This window comes from Saccoglossus kowalevskii, chromosome 4 (assembly GCF_978046115.1).
Source record: "Saccoglossus kowalevskii chromosome 4, keSacKowa6.1, whole genome shotgun sequence".
Lineage (NCBI taxonomy): Eukaryota > Metazoa > Hemichordata > Enteropneusta > Harrimaniidae > Saccoglossus > Saccoglossus kowalevskii.
Genome location: NC_140644.1, coordinates 1,449,383 through 1,474,221, shown reverse-complemented (window position 1 = coordinate 1,474,221; position 24,839 = coordinate 1,449,383). Strand labels below are relative to the sequence as shown.

The 24,839-nt window shown below is 35.0% G+C and overlaps 1 protein-coding gene across 2 annotated transcripts; it reads right to left on the bottom strand.

Annotated features, from left to right (window-relative positions):
• Positions 1-3,348: 3,348 nt before the first annotated feature.
• On the bottom strand, positions 3,349-24,814 carry LOC100372532 (kinesin-like protein KIF3A). Of its 2 annotated transcripts, XM_078011846.2 has the most exons (16): positions 24,735-24,814; positions 22,773-23,028; positions 20,857-21,001; positions 17,722-17,806; positions 17,080-17,185; positions 15,295-15,434; positions 14,845-15,042; positions 13,107-13,281; positions 11,665-11,700; positions 10,584-10,691; positions 9,805-9,961; positions 7,943-8,123; positions 7,308-7,418; positions 6,586-6,765; positions 5,851-6,056; positions 3,349-5,008 (listed from the first exon to the last, which is right to left on the bottom strand). In XM_078011846.2, exons 1-16 carry the CDS (start codon positions 24,738-24,740, stop codon positions 4,966-4,968), a joined length of 2,133 nt encoding a protein of 710 aa, XP_077867972.1. In that variant the 5' UTR covers positions 24,741-24,814; the 3' UTR covers positions 3,349-4,965. The 2 variants fall into 2 exon arrangements, with proteins under 2 accessions (XP_077867972.1, XP_085353750.1); XM_085497624.1 differs by lacking the exon at positions 11,665-11,700.
• Between the last annotated feature and the right edge of the window lie 25 nt (positions 24,815-24,839).

Sequence of the window (24,839 nt, the reverse complement as noted above, 5' to 3'; positions counted from 1 at the left end):
CAGTGATGTACTGAAGTGATAGAGACAGCCAATCAGTAATGTACTGAAGTCATGGAGACAGCCAATCAGTAATGTACTGAAGTCATTGAGACAGCCAATCAGTAATGTACTGAAGTCATGGAAACAGCCAATCAGTAATGTACTGAAATCATAGAAACAGCCAATCAGTAATGTACTGAAGTCATTGAGACAGCCAATCAGTAATGTACTGAAGTAATAGAGACAGCCAATCAGTAATGTACTAAAGTCATGGAGACAGCCAATCAGTAATGTACTGAAGTCATAGAGACAGCCAATCAGTAATGTACTGAAGTCATGGAGACAGTCAATCAGTAATTTACTGAAGTCATTGAGACAGCCAATCAGTAATGTACTAAAGTCATGGAGACAGCCAATCAGTAATGTACTGAAGTCATAGAGACAGCCAATCAGTAATGTACTGAAGTCATGGAGACAGTCAATCAGTAATGTACTGAAGTGATAGAGACAGCCAATCAGTAATGTACTAAAGTCATGGAGACAGCCAATCAGTAATGTACTGAAGTCATAGAGACAGCCAATCAGTAATGTACTGAAGTCATAGAGACAGCCAATCAGTAATGTACTGAAGTCATGGAGACAGCCAATCAGTAATGTACTGAAGTCATGGAGAAAGTCAATCAGTGATGTACTGAAGTCATGGAAACAGCCAATCAGTAATGTACTGAAGTGATAGAGACAGCCAATCAGTAATGTACTAAAGTCATGGAGACAGCCAATCAGTAATGTACTGAAGTCATAGAGACAGCCAATCAGTAATGTACTGAAGTCATAGAGACAGCCAATCAGTAATGTACTGAAGTCATAGAGACAGCCAATCAGTAATGTACTGAAGTCATGGAGACAGCCAATCAGTAATGTACTGAAGTCATGGAGAAAGTCAATCAGTGATGTACTGAAATCATAGAAACAGCCAATCAGTAATTTACTGAAGTCATTGAGACAGCCAATCAGTAATGTACTAAAGTCATGGAGACAGCCAATCAGTAATGTACTGAAGTCATAGAGACAGCCAATCAGTAATGTACTGAAGTCATGGAGACAGCCAATCAGTAATGTACTGAAGTCATGGAGAGAGCCAATCAGTAATGTACTGAAGTCATGGTGACAGCCAATCAGTAATGTACTGAAGTAATAGAGGCAGCCAATCAGTAATGTACTGAAGTGATAGAGACAGCCAATCAGTAATGTACTGAAGTCATAGAGACAGCCAATCAGTAATGTACTGAAGTCATAGAGACAGCCAATCAGTAATGTACTGAAGTCATGGAGACAGCCAATCAGCAATGTACTGAAGTCATAGAGACAGCCAATCAGTAATGTACTGAAGTTATAGAGACAGCCAATCAGTAATGTACTGAAGTGATAGAGACAGCCAATCAGTAATGTACTGAAGTCATAAAGACAGCCAATCAGTAATGTACTGAAGTCATGGAGACAGCCAATCAGTAATGTACTGAAGTGATAGAGACAGCCAATCAGTAATGTACTGAAGTGATAGAGACAGCCAATCAGTAATGTACTGAAGTCACGGAGACAGCCAATCAGTAATGTACTGAAGTCATGGAGACAGCCAATCAGTAATGTACTGAAGTCATGGAGACAGCCAATCAGTAATGTACTAAAGTCATAGAGACAGCCAATCAGTAATGTACTGAAGTGATAGAGACAGCCAATCAGTAATGTACTGAAGTCATAGAGACAGCCAATCAGTAATGTACTGAAGTGATAGAGACAGCCAATCAGTAATGTACTGAAGTCATGCAGACAGCCAATCAGTAATGTACTGAAGTCATAGAGACAGTCAATCAGTAATGTACTGAAGTCATGGAGACAGCCAATCAGTAATGTACTGAAGTCATGGAGACAGCCAATCAGTAATGTACTGAAGTCATGGAGACAGCCAATCAGTAATGTACTGAAATCATAGAAACAGCCAATCAGTAATGTACTGAAGTCATGGAGACAGTCAATCAGTAATGTACTGAAGTGATAGAGACAGCCAATCAGTAATGTACTAAAGTCATGGAGACAGCCAATCAGTAATGTACTGAAGTCATGGAGACAGTCAATCAGTAATGTACTGAAGTCATAGAGACAGCCAATCAGTAATGTACTAAAGTCATGGAGACAGCCAATCAGTAATGTACTGAAGTCATAGAGACAGCCAATCAGTAATGTACTGAAGTCATGGAGACAGTCAATCAGTAATGTACTGAAGTGATAGAGACAGCCAATCAGTAATGTACTAAAGTCATGGAGACAGCCAATCAGTAATGTACTGAAGTCATAGAGACAGCCAATCAGTAATGTACTGAAGTCATAGAGACAGCCAATCAGTAATGTACTGAAGTGATAGAGACAGCCAATCAGTAATGTACTGAAGTCATGGAGACAGCCAATCAGAAATGTACTGAAGTCATAGAGACAGCCAATCAGTAATGTACTGAAGTCATGGAGACAGCCAATCAGTAATGTACTGAAGTCATGGAGACAGCCAATCAGTAATGTACTGAAGTCATAGAGACAGCCAATCAGTAATGTACTAAAGTCATGGAGACAGCCAATCAGTAATGTACTGAAGTCATAGAGACAGCCAATCAGTAATGTACTAAAGTCATGGAGACAGTCAATCAGTAATGTACTGAAGTGATAGAGACAGCCAATCAGTAATGTACTGAAGTCATGGAGACAGCCAATCAGTAATGTACTGAAGTGATAGAGACAGCCAATCAGTAATGTACTGAAGTCATGGAGACAGCCAATCAGTAATGTACTGAAGTCATGGAGACAACCAATCAGTAATGTACTGAAGTCATGGAGACAGCCAATCAGTAATGTACTGAAGTCATGGAGACAGCCAATCAGTAATGTACTGAAGTGATAGAGACAGTCAATCAGTAATGTACTGAAGTCATGGAGACAGCCAGCCAATCAATGATGACACAGAATTCTGTGCCATCTACATAATCACGTAGTGATTCGCCAGGCCATTCTCAAGTGCACTGGGAAGAGAACTCTGAATGGCAGGATTCCAGACTAGATAACCACTCCCCTTCCAAATAGTAATTATCATTATATTTGTTCCATTACATTTCCAGCTCACGGTTTCTTTGATATATTTCTATTGAACATTTTAAATTTACATCTCACTCTGAAAGCCTCTTAAATATCTAAATGATTTATCTAGTCACCACAATTGAAATCCACTCAGTCACAATGTAGGCCACCCCTTTCTCAAATAAATGGGCCCCAACCAATTAAGTGACATTGTATGAATATCTCACCATATAGGACACTGCAGTTGCATTCTTGTGTACAAGAAAAACAATATAATTTATTCATCAAAAAACAAAGTTGATTTTAATATATGTACAAAACAGACCCTACAGATTGCTCTCAATATATTAAACATATAAATTATAGAACAATTGCAATGCAATAATATGTACCATAGTTCATCTATTAGGGATGTACTTCAGTTTCCAACTGAGCATAGATAAAGTCGAGGTTAACAAACATTAAAGTATGTGTGCCTTCAGTGAAGAAAATTCACTCATGCATAGCACTTTCAATAGAAGAAATATGGCATATAACATAAAATGTAGATAACAAACCATGATCATAATGTAAAGTTTACGTATACCAGTATCATTACCCCCAGCTGCCTTTATCTGTTATCTCTGTTTGCTACCTGGTTGAGAAACTGAAAAAACAGATGGAGGCACCTGGGGTACAATGTTATGCATGGGACAGGGGGGGGGGTAGTAGTTTTCAGAAAGACTTAGGTTATCACATATTGGTATATGTTTAACAAACTTTATAGACATAGGGCAAAATACTTGCAGTTCACAGGAGTGTTTAAAAACTCTTCTATAGTGACAATAATCAATAAATATTAACTTGAAATTCAAGGGTAACCATTAAGAGTCACCATACACTATAATAAACATATTACCATAATGTGAATGGTAATAAAAAAGACACAAGTGGCATGAATTCAATTATGGAACATCTTCTCTTCCACATGAAGTGGTAAGTGAACATCAAGCTACTGACAGAATACATGAATCAACTATCCCGCCTTAAAAAACACTACTGAATTGGAACACACCCAAACACAATGGTACATAAATTCCTGTTCAGTTGATTGGAAAAATAAAAAAATGACTTTTTCATTTGTGAAAATGTTAAAAACACACACACAGGAGCATGAATTAAATACTTCACTTTATCTGAAATACAGCAAGGACATTTCTCTTGACTTATTTATATTACTGTGACCAATATATACACACCAATACAATACACTGTGTACTTATGAGTTGTCAGCTTCACACATACAACCAAAGTACTGTACTGCCATTGCTTTCAACACATGCATGTATAAATTAAACATAAAAATAATTTACAATAAAGTGACAAGACAATATAAACCATCCATATTATGATAACAAGCTGCTGATGTCATGCTACTTTTATTTAAAGGAAAAGCCCACGCAAACATCATAAAGTATGATTGCTAAAATATGACATCATAGCCACAAATGATGATATGGATATGATGTCATACTTTACCCAAAATCCTTTGCTGGAAAATCAAGATGGTGGACTACATAATACTGGTGAAAATATCTAGAGAATAAAATGTGATATAAAAAAAATGTAAATTGCATTCTCCTTTATTTGTGGAGCTTTTTCATCTGGAATCACTGTTGTTTGCTCAGACTTATCCTTTAAGATAAGTATCATGAGTGTATCAGGGCATGGGATGAATTCGTGAGAATCTCAATGGTCAGTATACTAACAATGGCGTTCTAAAACTTAATGTGTTTAACTCCAAATATTTATTCATATGTGTGATTGGGTCTTTGCTCTAAGATGGAGGGTATTACAATGATGTCATGTTGATCCAGGAAAAGCTCATCACTGAGCAATCACTGAATCTATATCCATTGACTTTCTGTTCCTGTAAATGAGAAACAAAACAATTTATAAGATTGATTTCATCTACTTTAGTATATAAAGGCTATACTTATACAGTGTTATTAAACATCTGGCAGTGAAAACAATTGATCTGTCAATAAAACACTTCAAAAACATGTTCAAAAATGTTTTGGTTGTGTTCATATGAATCCTTTACTACAAAAAGTCCAGCAATGCCTATTGTTTAATGTGTCAATCTGGTTTATCAGAGATCCTGTACATGCCATGCCTGTCATTTTTTGTATTCCTTCATTTAATGTGTTTTTGTCCTTGGGTCATCAGTGTCCCTTTGTGTGTCATTTCCTAGATTTATTTGGTCACTTAACATGAGTACTTTTTACATTGCAAAACGAGTGTGCCACTTCATATAGTATTGTGCAGTGTGGAATATGTGTACAAATCTGACATCATGAATTCTGTTTTTTGCAGGATCAATTTTGAACTTGAATCTTGTTTTCTATAGCTCAATGTCAAAATGCTGATTTTTCAGAAGAGAATATGGCATTGAGATACCCTTACTTCATCAAATTTACCGTCATCAAATGTGGATTGCGCATTATTAGGCTTGAAAATACCTGGGATGTTTTAACACGACTATGACACTATAACCTTTGCTTGTCCTATTTTTACGTTTGATTTCACAAGTAACGCAAGAAAAACACATACCCCCAAAGAATATACTGTGCTGACAGTCTGTCTTTTTTAGTGGTCTTTACTGCAACTCTCACATATAATCAACTTTTAATCCAAAATCATATTGCAGGGATTACCTGTACCTATTACACATTCAGAAATAATCAAACTTGGCACTTGACCACTACATACTTTTTGCCAGTCTTTGGTCTTGCTGATCCAGTCTTTGGTCTGCCTGTCCTAGCTGATTTATTTCTCTGTTGATGTACGGGATCACCAGTGTATGATAGATAGATGTGAGAAAGATCAGGTTCACCATACGTCTTCTCTTTATTATTAACATTATCTGGAAGTGGTGTCTGCTTTCTCATATTGTTACCTGTATATGCTACACATTTCTATCAAAAAATACACAAAAATTATAAATACATGCAACTATGAACAAACAGTAGTTTTTTTAATGGTTTTTCTACAATTCTCTAGAACAAACATCAGTGCAATATCATTATACGACAATCATTACCAGTGACAACACTGGTCAAAAACTGTTCTTTACTGGCTTTACTGTCTAGTTGTTCAGACTTTCCTGAACATTGAAACATGACCATTCCCACATGTGCAACATATATCAATGTGGTTGCTCAAGATTGCCTCAAAGTTGAGTTTGTGCCGTTTTTTCGAGCCACTGGAAACACATCGTACAGTCCATGCAACATAGAATTTTCTCTGACATAGCTACGCCACTGAGAATATATGATATTTTAGTCACATGGTAAGATTAATTGTATGAGCTTATTGTTGAGATACTGCAAAATATAAAATAAGTAGGTGACTGGTGGATTTTTTAATTTAACAGGAGGCTAAAAAGCCTTTGTTTTTAGCAGTATTGGCTGTGAAGCATCTTCAAAAGAAATCAATAAATCTTACCAGTTGCCATTCACCGATGTCCTCATTCCAATGTACATACTGTTCAATCATATCTTGGAATTCTGGTGGAATAAAACTATCAATGACTACCATCTGTAGTCTGAGCTCTCTACTCAACTGACGTACGTTTTCTAATAGTCCTTCCATCTCTCTTTGATGTTCCTGCTGTAAATCTGCCATCTGTAAACACAAAACAGTTAAACCTTTATATAGTGACCACATCTACATAAAGACCACCTGTCTATAGTGACCACTTTTAGGCAGTTTCAAGGCATAACATATGAGCAATCCTGTGTATAAATAAACCCCCTGTTTTAATGTGACCACCCCTTCAGAAATATTATCTGTTCTATATTACGTCACACTGCAAAGATACACATGTGATGGTATTACCAATTGGCAATGATGTTTTTAACCTTTTCACCACCAGACTTTCCTGCCTTAGCCAACAGACAAAATTTAAGTCAATTTTCAGTTTTCACTCAAAAAATTTGGCTATTTTTGTCCCAATCTTCTGAAGAAAGTGCAGACTATAAACAGAACTATTTTGTGAATTTATGATGAAAAGAAGGAACTGGTGGTGAAAGGGTTAATAGCACAAATTTGTTAATAAGACTTGTATATCTATACTTCTGTCTCAGAATCTATTGCCCATGATCAAACCATCCAGTTATACGGTACTCTAAGATGGTATTACCAGTATTGCACACCGTTAAACTCACCTCTGATTTTGCACTCATCAACATGGTCCAGACTTTTTTCAATTTCTTAGTTTTTCCAGCAGCTTCTTCTTGTAAATTTGAATACTTCTCTTCTATGTCCATTCTTTCTTGCTGTAAGTCAACACAGTATGAATGAGTACAACAAATCTTTCATCATAATAAGCAGAAGTTAAACTGCACCACTGAATTGAATATGCCATTACTGATATTGTATGGCCATTGTAAAGCATCAATACATTTTCCTACTAACTTGATGACTATCACGTGATGGTAATATATGTGGAAGTGAAACCATAAATACAGTTAGTAAAAATACACACAGAACTGCTCAAATATGAGAAGTTACTACTCAGAATCAAGGTCAAAATCAAAAATTAGTTTCATATATATTTTTACATTTCAGGCTTTGTTTACATTTTGATAAGAAATCACAAATCCTGAAAAAAAGATGCATTTTTGCAGATATTTCTACTGCTGCTATTCTCTCATGAAAAACATGTAAAATTGTATCTAAATAACAGAATCATCATAAAGATTATGTAGTATTGTAATTGCTTCAAAATATATAAGAAACACATGCCACCAGATTTAGTACAAATGTACCAAGCTCACATATCAATGAATCACCCACTAACCTCTTTTTCATGAAGCAGTTTTCTCATTTCTTCTTCTTTCTGCTTCCTTTCATTCAACTCCTTAGCTGACTCTTCCAGTAACTTTTCTTGCTCTTCCGCTTTCTCAAGCAGATCAACTCCTCCAACAATTACTTTTTTCTCAATGGCTTTCAGTTTATCCACCAAGGAATCATGTTCTTGTCTGAAAACAACAGTGACATTACTTGAGATATAGGGTCCACAAGAAAGAGTAATATTTGGGTCACATATTATAAATTGCAGGCTAGACAGTCCCTGAACATGGCTGATATTTTAGGATACTTAAGGTAGAAGCCTACTCATAAATTAAAATACCCAGAATTTATTCATTTTGCAATAAATTGTACTCCAAGGCAATATAAGGATATTGACCTAAAAAAAGTTGGGGGCCACCAGCCTTTTTTTCGAGAAATTGATGGTTGTATTTTAGTGGAAAGTCGTCATTTTGACACTATTATAACACTTTTACCACAGGTTGCTATGGCAGAGATATTATGCAGTATATCAAAATCTAGCCTGGTGACATAGGCTGAAAAAATCATAAATTGTTGATGATGGAGTACTTTTTGTTGTTCTGAATCTGGGTTTTAAAAAGTGTCAAAAAATGAAATTTTTCTTTAACATTGGGTTCTATGGAATTGTTCTAAAAATAGCAATTTTCAAGAAACATTAGGACACATTTCTCAAAAAGCTTAACTGTAACACACAAAATAATGCTATTTAATTGTACCATGAGACAATGTCAGGCGATTTACTAGGCTTCTACCTTAACACACCATGTTTGTTCAATTAGTAGCTTACATAAATCACATAGGTGTGTCTATGGTCAGTACAAGTCATATTTTAATACATTAAATGCAATTTTGTTTGCTTCTAAACATGTGCTTGTAACAGAGCTGAAACTGCATGAGTAGTTGTAAAAAGAAAATTTAATCTGGATACAAACGAACACACAGATGCCTGGATGCACATGCATGTACTGAGGTCCTTGTTTTGGGACTTCGCTTTAACAGGTACTAATAACCAGTAGTTATTATTGAGTAAACAAGTAAAGGCAATATTTTGGCTGATATCTCATTAATTATAATCCAAGTTTTACTAACATTCAATAACAAATTCTCTAGTTAACAACCCCACAAAAAATTATTATCAATCACAACAAGGACAGGTGTATAGTCCACTTTCCTGGAGGTGAAAGATGCAGTGTTTAGCATAAGCATGCATACCGTTAAGTTGCACGCATGATATTGTGCTTGCAGGTGTACCAATCAATGTTACAAAAATAAGATTCCCTTTCATCGAATATCAACAAACTGACATGTTAGGACTGAACCATGAAAAAGGCAGGAGTCATTCTTGCACCCCAGTCCCACTACTTCCTGGTATGCGTTTCAATGCATACATAATACTGAGAAAGTTATAAAGTAACATGTACACACATCAAGTTATAGGTAGTATTAAAATGAGAAAAACATTTCTAATAAATGATTTTGTTGTTATTTAATTATATACAGTTATCTGATTCATGAATCATTTCTTTTCTATGGTGAAATTATCTTCATATCTATTGATGGGATGAAAAAGTCATTCATTATTATTGAAATGAATACAAATATTTAGTGAGTTTCACATTATATATAATATGAAGTTGTCTCGCATGAAGCATTGCTCAGTAGGAAAACAATTTAATTTGACTAGAATTGTAGGAAAGTGGATACCACAAAGATGAAGTACAGGACAAGTGTCAAGCGATGCATAGTAGAGTTTAATACAACTCATTGTGTTCTGCTGTAGATATGCATACTATATGTAATAACCAACAGTAATATCTGCTGTATACTTACTGTGCCTTATGTAGTTCACTTTCTCTTTTTTCTAACTCTGACTGTGCTTTGTTTCTTTCTTCCTCTGCCATACCCTTGGTGTCCTCTAATGTCTTGCGCTGCGCATCTATCTTTTTCTGCATCTCCGCCATCTTCTCTGGAGACAGATTTTTCTTACCTGATGTACAATCATAATTTGTTTCCAAAAGTTATGCTGCCCTCAGGAGATTATATGTGCAATGTCTTTTGTTTTTGTTGCCCCTGTGTTCTGTAGAATCTCCACAAGCATGTCAATTTACATTGATATGGAGACAGCAAACCAGATTAAAGTGTGAAATGACTAAGATTATACTGATGGCCATCATGAAAACAGACTGCAGACTGAAGTAAACCAGACTCCCAATCTTTCTGATGTTAGAGTTGGTTTTGTCTATTACAGCATGACTCTACTCTCCACAGCCTATGATTACAATAAGAGCAGAACTCATTTTCAGATCTAAGCCCCTTGGAGCATTTTCAGCCTTAGAATTTCACACTCTTAGAATGTCAACGTAATATAACAAACAAATATAAGTTTCATTCTCAACTGAACAATCTATAAATAGGTTTTGGGGGCACACTTTTGTGGACAAATACAATTGCCACAAACAATCAAGTATGATAGTGGAGGTAACAAATTGTAAATGAAACAATAAGCATAAAGAATGACTGATGAGTAACAGCATGATATTTGTTTATTTTATAAGTTAACAGTCTAGACATGATTGACGATTAAGAGAGAATGCAAACTATGAATCTACCTTTCTTCTTTTTTCTTCTTCGTCTTTTCACTTGTCCATCTTCTCCAACTTCTCCCTCATCATCTGAATCAGTTTCCTCGCTACCAGATGACCCTGAGTAGTACTCACCTAAATAGCAATAAGATCAAAGTGTATTCCAGAAAATCAGAATTTTGCATTTCAGGAAATGTTCCTTGATTATGTATCCTTTGCTCAAAATAGTTTAGAAATATCACACGTTAGATCTTAGCCAATTGTATTGTTCAAAATTACTTAAAATCATGTCATGTGACAAATCATGTTCAATCTGCTTGATTTTATAGTGGTATAATTTGCCTAGAACAAACTATATACAAGTTTTAAGGATACAAATCAAGGATTGTATAATAAGATTCACAATCAGTGTAAAGACAACAAATGAATGAATATATGCAGCCTGGCATTTGTAGTTAATCACACAGAATTAAAAATGACAAAAATGGAAGTTGTGAGTATGTTTGTCAGTTGATATCGTAATTAGTATATATTAATTGGACCATGTACAAATTATTATTTTTGGAAATGACTGAATTGATTAGAAAGAATTAATCATATTGTTTGAGTGGTAACAACTATAGGAGAGTTAGTGGTTGTAGATAAGGGATGTCAAAAAGTGTTAAAAATGGAAACAAAATATGGAAAGATTCAAAAGTATGAGACATTGACATCATCTTAATGTGATTATTTTTTTTTATTTTGCTTGAATTCCTGGAACAAAATATAAAATTATTGTTTAAGCAAAAATTAGAAGGTCCAACTAATATTGAACTAATAAGGTGCAACTGACATGCTATATATAACATATTACATTGTAAGCGGAAGCCAATCAAAAATTCTTTAATTTTTAAGCCAGCATCAACTTGCGAAAAGCAACATAAAAGTCACAACCTTTAGAATTTTAGCAACTAAATACTGAAGTAACAAGATTTTAAAAAAAAGGTTTCATGTCGCATTGTATATATTCATTCATATATAGGTGGAATCCACATAATGACTCTTTGCAAACACATGTGACAAGTTGCATGCAAATAATAACAAACATCACACAACTATTTAACATTACCGGAACTATCAGAAAAGTCAGAATCCTGAGAGCTTTCTGTGAAGGAAACGGTGACGAAAGAAAAAGAGAGAGAGACATAGGATGGAGAAAGGATTGAAAATGACAGTAAAAGGGTGAGATGTGAAAATAGGTTGAAAACAGTAAAAAAAAAAACAATTCTAAAAAAAAGAATATATTCTAATGTAAAATACAACTGGTTTGTTAGTTAGGAAAATAAGCTTGATTATTTGCTATCACACATGTAAAGAAGCAGCAATTGAGAAATCGTACCGTCTGTAAATACAATCCGAGGACAAGCGATTCAAAAACATGAAATAAATTGAAAAGATTATGGAAAGGGAAATACTTGTTAGATTAGTTGGTAATGGGATGTTGAGATACTGAAAAGAATGGTTAGAAGCAAAACGTCATAAAGTAAATGTTCACTATGTCCATGTACAAGACTGTCAACATATGATACAAGCTTAAGACAATTGTTAGCAATACCTTGTATTAATTGATGAAAGCAAACATGCCCACCAAAACAAAACTTGTTCAGATGAATTACAGGTTTGATGGAGATCAAATTTGAATCTTAGCATTGTATACAATGCCCATGACAGACATTTTAACTCCATAATCTTTCACTCCAAAATACTAGACTCTATAATAAGTTTATTTGGGAATGGAGATAAATTAACAAATTTCAAATATAGCAAAAACACTATTCAGTCACTCTATGTTCAGTCAGTAATGCATTGTCTTGCATAATTTGTTATTGGCTACAAATCTGTATTAATTTTATTGAAAATATATTGACAAAATTATGCATGTATATTGCTATTGTCTATTTCCCCATCATAGGTGTACTAGGGCATACAAATGATGTCAATTGTCTTGCTTTATCATTCTGCATAATTAAATATTTCCCACATTTTATAAATATTCTATAAACTATTCATTTTTCTAATATAACCTACAAAAATGAAGGAGATATTATGGTGAAACATCATGACATGACTGGAAGTGCAGCACCATCATCCTTAGTTCTTCCCTAAAAAATTTATACAATCATTATTACTGTATTCGGTCTATTAAAAGAGCATCTCCAATACAAGCGTGTGTAAACCAACTGTTGCAGGTACTATATATTGAATCATTAAAGTTTGACTAATTATGCCCAAGAACACATCTCTGTTATTCAAATAATCACTACTACACTACTAAGTGAGCAAATACAGTAGTGTTCTCCCCAGCAAATAAAATGACAAATTTACATATGAAATAGAAGTTAGTTGATAAATTTGTCCTCGTTAATTTATTCTTTCAAAAAATTCAAAAAAGTATAATGGCTACTACAACTATCTTGTCGATTCATATCTTGAAATTTCAGAATAGTTCAAAATTATTCTTAATGGAAACAGTCTGTGATATCAGAAATAGAAATTATTGTTTGTCTTTACCTTCTTCCAATCTTTTTTTCAGCTCTTCAATTTCTTTTTGGAATTGACGCAGTAATGCATCCTTTGGATCTTCATTTATCTTGGCACTGTTCTTGATGTTTTTAGCTCTGTTTGCATATCGTAATGTACTCATTGTCTCATCATAGTTGTAATCAGCTGGTCCAAAGTTAGCACACTGTAAGAGATAGCAGTATGCATGTCATGTGGTCTTTCAAAGTTTGTAAACATCCATTGTAATATGCTATTTGCAGATGCACTTGATAATGTGTTTGTAAGCAAAATATTAGTAGCAAGTCCACACAACAGTGCAGCAGAACAGTAGTTGAGTACCCTATTGTTATGAATTATCATGCTTACACGTATGAACAATATATGCAATAGAAATGTTAAAGCAATTGTTTTCTTCTTTTTCCAGCATTGTAGAAGTTGTGAGGAAGAGATACTAAGGTTTTGCAATAGAGTGGTGTTGGAGCATGAATTTCATAGGTTTCATCAATTTGTCAACAAAGGGTGCTGTGATCTGTCTGTGTTTTTCTGGGTGGTGCATATGCTGACAAGTAACACACAATTTATGAGGTGAAGTGTGTATTTTTTTGTTTTGTTTTTCAAATATTTGTTGTGCCAGGCTACATTAGCAGACAATGTCACTGCTGTAACTCTTATCTTTGTTGTATCAGGTACTTACCGTACTTGACCGCGTTAGCGCCCAGGGGCCTCAACTCAGAAAATCACGATTTTTTAGGGATGGGCGCTTACCCCCCTCGAAAAAGAGTGCAAATGAAAATTTTGATTCATCAAGTGACAAATTACGTCTTTGAGGGAAAATCAATTTACTATTAAATTAGTTGCATCATCATTGATTTTCACAATGAAGAAACAGAAATGATCACAAAAAATACGCACATTTTATTACAATATTAATTACGTACCACCATAATTTACTGAATTAAAAACATTTGAGTCTGTTGGAACACAGTCAAAGTCAAAATTGTCATATTATTTCCACCATGATGCATTTGCAGATTTGACCTACAGCAGCGTCCTTTGACCTAATGGGTCAAGTTGGTTATTAACTAATCAAAATGCTGTGTTTTGACTGACGCAATTCTTCGGAAATTACCGAAGACTTTCCAGTAACACAATGCGGAAGTGAATTATCGATACGATCTTTTGGAATTGATTTCAGCGAATAAACGACATGTTTTTTTCAAAAAACTAGTAACTAGCCATTTTTGAGAGGTAAACTGAATTTAGCATGAAATATTTATCGCATTTTACTTTTATTAACAGGTCATTGTCGAAGCGTAGTTTACACATGGTTATCGTATTCTACGCATTCACAACATGTTCACAGCGATCGATATCCACACTGTATCATATAAAAACGATTACCAAGATTAGTTACGCAAGACCAAGTTTTAAATTAGTTGCATTTTGTAGGGGTGGGCGCTTTGCCGAATGTGACCTCAAATATAAAAATTGCGCAAAAGTGGGGGATGGGCGTTTGCCCAAACATGGGCGCTAACGCCGTCGAGTACGGTAATTGGAAGAGCACATGCAATCTAGTCTTCCAAACCTACCGGTAATAACGAGTTGTTTGGAAGGCAGGGCAGAATGATTTATACGGCATAAACAACCTCCCTGATGCAAGACGAATACCCTAACCACCGTACCATTGCTTAATTCTAAGAAGTGTGTTTTATGTTTCAAATGACTGAGAGAAAAAGTGCTTACTCACCATGACTGTTTTTGCATTGCCTCCCAAGGAATCCTGTAGTAGTCTGGTTAATTTAGAATTACGGTATGGAATATGAGTACTTCTACCATCAACTAAAGCTGAGATTACATTACCCAGTGTTGAGAGAGAGAGATTAATTTTAGTGGCCTCTTTCAATCGCTGTCCTGTAGAACCAGTCTTTGACTGCCTCTCAGAGCCCTAGGATGCAAAATTATACAATTCATTTCAGAAATAATTCCATTGTCAGTTTTATTATATCAAAAATAAAAGTTTTTTAAGTTGTATTGTCAGCAAAACTTAGTTTGAAGCCTTTGATATGTCAAGTAATGTTTATGCTGCAGTAAATGCATTGGCTACTTGCTAGTAATTATAGTAAACTTATATAGCTAATGACAACTTACACTACTTGCTTGTAATCATAGTAAACTTATATAGCTAATGACAACTTACAGCCAGATCTACAAGATGCAGTTTTCCAGCTCTGACACGATGCTTTCCATCTGGTCCTGGTTCACTGCATTCAATGGTGACAGAAAAGATGGCATGTGAGCGAGAGCTGTGTTCATTCATGTCCGTTGCTCCCACTGATCCTAGTGAATTAAAGAGATATACAGATTGTTTAAGTCATAGAATTTCACCATTTCATAACAGTCAGACAATTCACAGAGTACCCTGGTACTGTAAACATGTTATATTTTTGCTACTATAAATTTTTGTTTGATGCCAGTGACTATGGACCCTGTGTCCATAGCACCAAGAGCCAAATTACTTCCAATACTTTTCCAGACCTTTTCCCAAACTTTCTTGCATTTTTCCCCCCAAGACATTTTGACCCTTAATTCAGGCCAACATCATCACCAAAGCTCATCAAAGTTCTGAGGATATGGTATGAAGAAATTTAAAGACTTTTCAAAGATTTTTTTACTCTTCCTGTAATTTAAAAACAACTTAAAAGATTTTTCGAATGCTATGGACCTTGGACTAATTTTTGCCATTTTGTGAAATTGTCTCTAAATTGCATTCTAAGAGCATTCATAAAGCTTTATTAGGGTCTTTTACTACTATGTGACATATTTGATAGTTAGAAATTGAGCAAATTTCAATGCTTTTCATTATGTCTGAATGCTGGCAATCATATTAGTTTCCCATTCCAATAGTGTTTTGTTATGCATAGATTCACAGAGATTCACTTCTATTCTGAATAACTGCAGGTGGCAGTAATTCAAATTCTCATTATTACCCGGGAATGCTCACGAATTCAGACTTTCACATTTGTCAAATAATGATAGCCAAACAGTTAACAGTATGTACCTAGCACATCAAACAATCTACACAAGGGGGCACACCCATTTGTAAGGGCACAATTTGTAAAATGGATTTAGCATATGGAAATACCCTGGTAATAAAAAAAATGAAGGCAATTGCTTTTTTTGTGAAGTTCAAGCCCTACTATGTCGTTAACCAGAACTGTGAGGTATGTAAGGGTGGATAAATACACCAGTTGCAAATGGCAAGTAGCAAAACGTGTCAGTTGCTAGCGCTCAAAGTGGCAATTTCGATGTGTATGTAGTTGCGAGTGAGTGCGAGTGCTAGCTACATCTGCATTGTGCGAAATATATTAAGTCTGATGTCCTAGCCACTTATTTTCAAGTTACATGTGCTGAAATGTATCGAAATTCTGAATGTTTACGATGCTATTTGTGCTTGTGTATGCTACGTACATTGTACACTAAACGTAGCAGTTGCGAGCGAGTCTAGTCGCTAGATCAATCGGAACTGTGTGAAATAATAAACATAAGTCCTCTTTTCGGCATATTTTCTTGTTGCGAGTGCTAAAGTCTAACATTTCTTCAGCTTTGTAATTACATAGCCCACAATTAATGTATGTGACTATGAATATTACAGCAGTAATTCTAAGCAACAATTATGATAAAAAATTTCAGGTATGGTGATTTTGTCCATGAAAAGTTAAAATACACATGCTGAAAACATACCACCAATCTAAGAAAAAAATCATCTTGCAAACAGGCACCTGACTAGGAGCTTTCAACCTATTGATTAATATCACTACTGAAAACTGATATTATAAAATATAAAATGCCTATATGGTAATCACTGTGACTGAACTTGGATTTGGCAGTATACATATGATCAAATTGTATATGTATATGTATCAGTTCTTATCTAATCACTGTAACAGAGGATACACACTACCGGTGTACTGAAGAGACTTACTGTTTTTATTGCCCATAGTCATAATTCTGTCCATATCATCAGCATTGTTTACAACAAATGCTGACAAATCTTTAACGTAGACACCCACATCTGGACGCTCTTTAACCTACAATAGAGAAAAAAGGATTTCTCATAAAAATGCATCTCCAATAGGGTGTTGCATTGCGACATCAATTCCGATAACAAATGTCGCTGACCAATCAGAACTAGTAGTTATTTTATTAACAGTAACATGTACCATGTACATTCAAAGTGGGGGAGTCATCACCTGCGTACGTGTCAGATGGCCATAGCATGTCAATGTTTACAAACAAGCGTCTACCCATGAGTCTTTGCGTTTTTAGTGTGTGTTGCCATCATTGCTTGGGACTCAATTCCTGTGCATACGCAGGTGACGACCGTCCCGCTTTAATGACAACAACAATGCATTGTTATTTCACCTTCCTGGGTGAAAACAGCCAGTTCTTGGCTAACTAATCACTGTGCACATTTATGTGCACAAAATGTGCAATGGCCTATAAAATTTCATATTCAGTATTAAACTAACAGGATACTAATGCCAATCATATTTATTAATAGGACAAGAGACTACTCGGCAGGAGAATAAACAAAGTAACAACTACAATAAGAGTTCAGACATACCTCAAGTCTTGCATGTTGATCTTTTCCAAGTAAATCACGGACATCTTCATTGTAAATTTCAAGATATGATACTCTGACTAAGAACCTACAAAAATGAAATGAAATGAATTGATTGTGAATAAAACAAAGGTCAAAATCCAAGCAAAATATATGTGAATAGCAACTACTAAATAAGTCCTCATTTTGAGACTTCTTTACAAATTATTATCTTTTATCAAAAGTAGCTGCAAATAGAAGTTATGGTACGGTACTCATTGTATCTAAAGATAATATAATAATTTGAAATTTATTTTTGTTGAAGGGATAAATCACAATTATGACTAACATAGATTTTGTTTTGACATTCTAATTTAGAAACTTTATAGTTAACCAAACCTCGACAGACGGGAAACATAGAACATTGGAGAAAACAAAAAATCTAGGTTGCCGAAATTCGCAGGTTGAGTTACTAAATGTGGACGTTCAACAAAAAACAAAATGTATGTTGCCCGTAACTCAAAGTTCTGTCAATTGAACATCAAGTTACAATTTGGACATTTTTATAATGCAATGTTTTCGTAACTTGATGTCCGTAACTTGAAAAATTCAGCATCTCTTAAATACAACCCACTGCATTTAACAGGACAGTACCATTTTTTAAACAAAGAAATCTGTTTTCTTTAAATTGGTACAACTGTATTTTTTTCCCATGGCTTATTACAAATCACTGAAATTCAGCTAATAAACAATGAGATATACTGTTATTTAATTTAGTGAATTTTACTTTTCAGTGACAATAAAGAAATTAAAAATCACAATTTATATCGGTAGTACACAAATATCTTAAAATTTGCTGTAAAGATTAAATAAATATATTCAGAATAAGCACAGCTACTATAAGTACTCTAATATGAAGTAAACGATCAGAGAACAAATAGGGTTACTCATGCAGTGAGAAACTATGATAAAGTCTGTTGTTAAAAGTTGCACAGATGTGCTACCACTGTTTTTAGAACCATACACCACATTTCAAGCATACTTGAATACACCAGGAATACCCATAGGAGAAGAAAACCTTTTATGAAAACAGAAATATGTACATTATACCAGCATGTAAATGTAGTATTAGCCCTTATCCTGACAGGCTGATGTACTTTTACATTGACTTGACCAGATTAGGGTTAAATCTGATGCAATATTTTTAATACATTTATATGGTGATTTATGCAGGAATTCCATCGTTTTCTGGGATGTATTTTTGTATATAAACAAGCATAGATTTCTTTCTTGTGAAAAAAAACCATGCTAAAAATGTACTAATACGAGCAGAATACCGTAGACTACTTTATTTTGACTGTGAGTAAAACAGAGCCATTACACTTTAGGACAAATAAAATAAATAGTGTGTTTCTGGTAACATTGAAAACAAAACAAGATAGGTAGGAAGGTATAACTTTTCATTTTTTTGCATTATTTCAAATTGCAATTGTTGCCAATAAGATGCTACAGAGTAAGTTAGTCCACACCGTTATACAGCCTGAAGCATTTTGCAAATGGACACTTTCATAACACATAACAATGTACATGTAAATGATGACAGTTTCGGATGAAGAATTTGTCCAGCATGCAGCTAGAAACAGAAATTGAGGATGCTTCCAATTATCAACTTCCAGTTTAGCCATAAAATACAGCATCAGTGCAAAAATCAGATAATGTTGGGTTACAAGAATCAAACTTATTTATGTGGCCTTACTTGATGGGTCATAACTCGATAATTTTCAATGGACATAAAGTAATCTACAGTGCAAGCCTTAACCCAGGACCAGTATGCAGAATTAGTACCATGCCATGATCCTAAATGATATTGAATCATATTTAAACTTTCCACATGCATGATTTATCACTTACATAATGCCTCTGTGAAAGCGTCAGAGAATTGAAAACAAATAAGTTGTGATCAAAGAATATGCCATTGCAACTTTGCTGAAGAAGACATCAAGTTTAGTTATCACAGATAAAATATTCAGAGACGGACATACCAAAACCTTATCATTCAGTGTTCTCCCCAGGAACGTTTACCCGGGAAAGTTGCATGAAACGAACATAATCAATGGGAAGTAGATTGTCACATGATTTATTTGTATGTTGTTTCTCAACTCGTGTCATATTTAAAATGCACACTGTAGAATTTTATGTTTGAAAATTACTTTAGCACTACATTCCTAAACAGCTCTTTAATTAACGATTACAACATCAGCCATCTTTTCACCAAGCTTATTCAGCACTGTACAAAAACATCCTGTGGTGCCCTGGTTCAGGCGTTACATAACAGTCAAATATAAATAGAGCAGCCTCTAGGAGAGCCAGAGCACTTCAAGATGACGACAACATGAACATACTCCAGGTAAATGACAAGGCATGGTGATTCATTTGCATAATAATACCATGTAATTAGCATATTTGTGTAAAAAAAACTTAATGTTAGTTAGGCATGGGAAGATTACCGGCACTCACGTTTAGAAGAAAACAAGCTACCAAGTACACATAAACGATAAAATACATAAATTGAAATTCAAAGGCCACAAAAGTCATGCCTTGGATACCCTACACTGTGTCTAATTTTTTTGGTTTGCTTCATTGTACTTGAAGTCAGATACAAAAATGCATTTTTAGATGCATGTATCAAATTCAGTACCTTCAAGAACATCAAGAAGTTCAAGCTCTGAAAATGTCCTGAAATTATCATTTACACAACCTTGTAACTACTGTAAAATGCTTTAATTTCACAGGAGATGAATTTTTTCAAATTTAGAAAATCGGTGAAAATAGCAAAACTTTCTAGCATTTAAAATGTTGTTATGGTCCTCGACATGAAGACCCTAACTGACCATCTTGCAAAATGCTGCATTCATGAATGCCATAGAATCCTGAAATTGAGAAAATTTCTATCAAAATCTCAATGCTATTATTGTTTTGTCGCATCAATTTCCTTTGAAGGTAGAATAAGTAAAATTTAACAATCTACTAGCACATTACTTTCCTTCTACCAATTCATACAATGTGACATGTTCATTTCAAGTTCCCATTTTCCATTGCTTTATAAATTAAATGACAGCCATGAACACAGTATGGTGAGAGAATGTTGTAAAATCTTACCTGACATCTTCAGCTGCTTTTGCTATATGGCCAAAAATATGAGCAAATGAATTGGGGATGACACCCCTCATTTCAGGTTTATTTCTTTCACCTTCCATAGTGAATGTCTTTCCTGTGCCTGTCTGTCCATATGCAAAGATTGTACCTGAGAACAGAGAAGAAGAGTTTCACTGTAAATATTTGCAAACAAGACAATGCAGGGAGTCATGTAAATTATGCAAATTATCATGGAAAAATTCTAATGCTTGGTACAAATTAGTTATTATGTTTCTTTTGGAGAACATATATTATGCATGGATATACAACAAACACTACAGATCACTATATACACACATGTACATGTAAACAGACAATATGGTTTTGACAATGGTGTACAGTACCTGGAGATGATGCATGTACCGGTACATGTATTGTGGTAATCATTTGAGTAAGTGAAGGTACAGTTTACAAAATATATCACATGTACTGTGAGCTGAGATATATAAAAGCAAAAGATGGCTGCCAGTTTTCAGTATGCAAATGACACTAAAGCGGGAAACATCGCCTTGGGGTGCTCCGCAAAATTACTCTTTTCGGCAATTGCAAATGCAAAGTGTTAATCCTGAGTTGTTTGTTTAATCTCTAGGTATGTTTATATAATTACGGAGTTGATGATGTAAGGGATATCATGGAGCTAATAAGAAATGATATGCTGTGAGCTGTTTATATAGTCACTCCAGGAGTGTCGTTGGTGCTCCACAAAAGGGTCCGGCCCAAGCAAGTGCAGATGGCATGAGCTGAGGTGTGCACGAAAGGGGAGGGACTGTGTGTAAACATTCTAATAACTTCCATAGAGTATGTGTGCAAAAAAAACAAAAAACGTTTGTTGTTGCAGGGGTTGTAAACTTGATCGATTCTTATTTTTCCAGTGGAAACAGAGGTGAACTAGGTCAGTTACGAGAAGGAAAAAAGATGGTTTTCACCCCACTGTCGATGACAAGACAAACCAAGCTATGGGTACTGCCTTAGATTAGTTTATTGGTGGATGTGATAGGCCTGGCTGGTCATGATAATAGGTTCGTTCGAGGGGACTGTCAACAATATACTTTGAATATGTGAATGCTTCTCGAATTTAATATACAATGTTCTCGTCAATTTTAAAAGTACAAATGGGTCTCAAAATAAATAAATTGAAAGATCCCGCAAAAAATGTTACGTTCCCTGAACTATGTATATCCCTGCAATGAAATGATTGTTGACCGACAACATTGCGTGAAAAAAGGTTACATATGTTCATGTTTTGAAACGTATGAGTCCCACAACTGGGTATGCCCGTGCCACACAGTCGTATCGCAAAGTTGTTTTTTTTTAATTTGTTGGAGCCTTGTTTCCACGTTGCATAACGTCATTATTGTCTAGTCGACAAGACACATTATGGGAAACGTTGTACTATGCTATCCATTGCAAACACTGAACTTAATAAGGAGCTCTATGATGCAAGTAAGAAAACTGCTTTAAAAAGATTGCGGGGGACCGGAATCTTCATATAATTGTCAAACCTCAAAAATTTCGAGCGGTGAAATTTATGTGGATAAGTATAAGCATGTGAAACACATTTACTGTACATGTATAACCGTGACACTAGGTAGTTACACTAAATGTTGCATGACAGTTGTTATTAAATTATAGAAAATACTAGAAACTAAGTTACGGTAGTTATCGGCCTAGATTTAATCCTCATTGACCAACAAATTCAAGTTTTAAATTATAATTACATTAATTGAAAGAAAAATTCCATTTGCTAAAACTGATTATCAGTCATGCTTTTTCAAGAAACTTCATCCAATGTTAATTTATTGCTTGTCATTTTGAAATAGTAAATGTATTCCAATCAAAACATCTATTTACCCTGGGAGTCAAATTTTAGCATTTCTTACCATTGTATCCTTCAAGCACAGCATCCACAATAGGTCTAGCTGTTTCATTGTACACATCTACTTGCTTTGTGTCTGTGGGAAACACTGTGTCAAATGTAAATACCTTGGGTGGTTCACCATGACCAGCTTGAGGTTTTGTAATCGTTACCTGTCCAGATACTCTATCAACATTGACAGTCTGTTTGAAACCTTGACTTATCTCTTTGTTATTCATGGGACGACATCGTACCACCACACGAACATTGTCTTCACTTCTCTAATGCCAAAAAAGAAAGAAAGATTATAGTTTAAAATTAGAGTAATACAAATTAGTACTAATAGTCTCTGATAATCTAACTGTTGTACAGAGATTTTAAACTATCAGCTCTACATTGCTCACATCTTCCACTGTAGCTTACCAGCTGTCAGAATGTCTTGTCATGTAATTTCAACAGTTGATATTAACAGAAAGATGTCATTCATCCAAGGCTGACAATATTTTTGAGGAGGGGGACCATAGAAACATGACATAATGTCATACACTGCCTGACAACAAAAGTTCATTGTGCATCTTCAATTTGTCTCTCAGCAATTATTGGCTTTTGTAATTAATGACACAGAACACTAAAATTAACACCTGACTGTTAGGTCACTACTAGTACTTTCATCCAAGCAAACTATTCTATTGAGATGTAACACTAATATAACACACTATCAGTAATTGCTGATGTTTTCTAGATGATTTGGTACATGAAGTTGGGGGCTAGTTGATTTGGTCCAAACTGAACGAACCAAAAACAGCCAAGAATATTTCCTAGGAATTTGGGGCAATACATTCAATTACCCAGAGATTGGTTCTTATATCACTGTGAGTGTGAGGACCTGCTACATATGATAAAGCAATCTCACTAATGACTTTTATATATACATTGTAAAAGATGATCTCATATTCACATGGCAACACTTGTTGCCAAGGCACATAAATTATTGGTTGAAGACATTGGACTGATGATAAAAGTTGTGCCTTCATCTCCAGACAATTTGTTTGCAGTTGAATTCTATTTCATATCAAAATGCTTCAGCCTGATTGATATTGTAATTGAAAATATCTGAAGGGCATCAAGGCAATCACCTCCATGGCATTCATAGATTTCAAACCTTATGCCTTTGTCCCTTCTCTCCCTCCTGGTTTTGCAGCTCTCAATATATCAGTGATCTCCCCAGGATACAAACAACGTGGCAGTACCACCAAAGTGCTTTATTTTGTTTTACCACCACAATTGTTTGACACCGCCACAGTCATTACCCTGACTGCAACAGTGGTTTATTTTGACTGTGCCATTGATGATTTTTTAAATCAAATTGAAAAATTTTAATGGACATGTTAGTAAGCCTTTTTTTGTTTGGAATAATCATGCAAATAATATGCAAATGTTATGGAAATTAGTATGTGAATTTGTATTGCCACAGTGGTTTAAATTTCTGGGAAGAACAAATGGCACAACAATGTTATGCCATAGTTGTAACAGCATTATGTCAAGCACATGTAAAATAAAATCGAGCTCAAACCTAAGTTAAACAACAAAATAATTCACATTTTTTCCACCTCCCCGTCCATAGTTTTTTTATGGTCAATCTCTTACAGGACAGTGTGAAGTCTGCTTGTACACGCATAGCCGGTTGTCGTGCATACAAATCCATATCTCTCGTCGTTAAGATCACAATAACCCGGCGATGGTGCGATGTAATTCTGTTTTACTACGTACATCCACAGGGACTGTGGTTCATCACATCCTCGCCGGGTAACTGTGCAGATGGCAGCCATCCTTACAGACTCCACTGAGTAAAAGTGTCACTGTCAGAATTTCATTATGCTTTCTTTTCAGTCACTGCGCTTAACCTGGACAATTCTAAATTATGACCACGATATTGTATCATTGTTACCAATTACGCTCCATATTATATAAAGACATGCTTCCTTACCGGCATTTTCAGGGAATTTCTTGAGATTCTACAGACAAACCACAACAACGATCTTGTCAGCCATTGAGAATAAAAATATGCAGTCTGACGCATGCGCTTTGTTAA

Bases quoted from the DNA above. Each gene is read 5' to 3' on its own strand.
- LOC100372532 (XM_078011846.2), bottom strand. The intron at 11,701-13,106 runs GTAAAGACAAAC...TTTCCTTCACAG, and splicing joins GAAAAAAAGATTGGAAGAAG to AAAGCTCTCAGGATTCTGAC. The intron at 8,124-9,804 runs GTAAGTATACAG...TGTTGTTTTCAG, and splicing joins AGTGAACTACATAAGGCACA to ACAAGAACATGATTCCTTGG.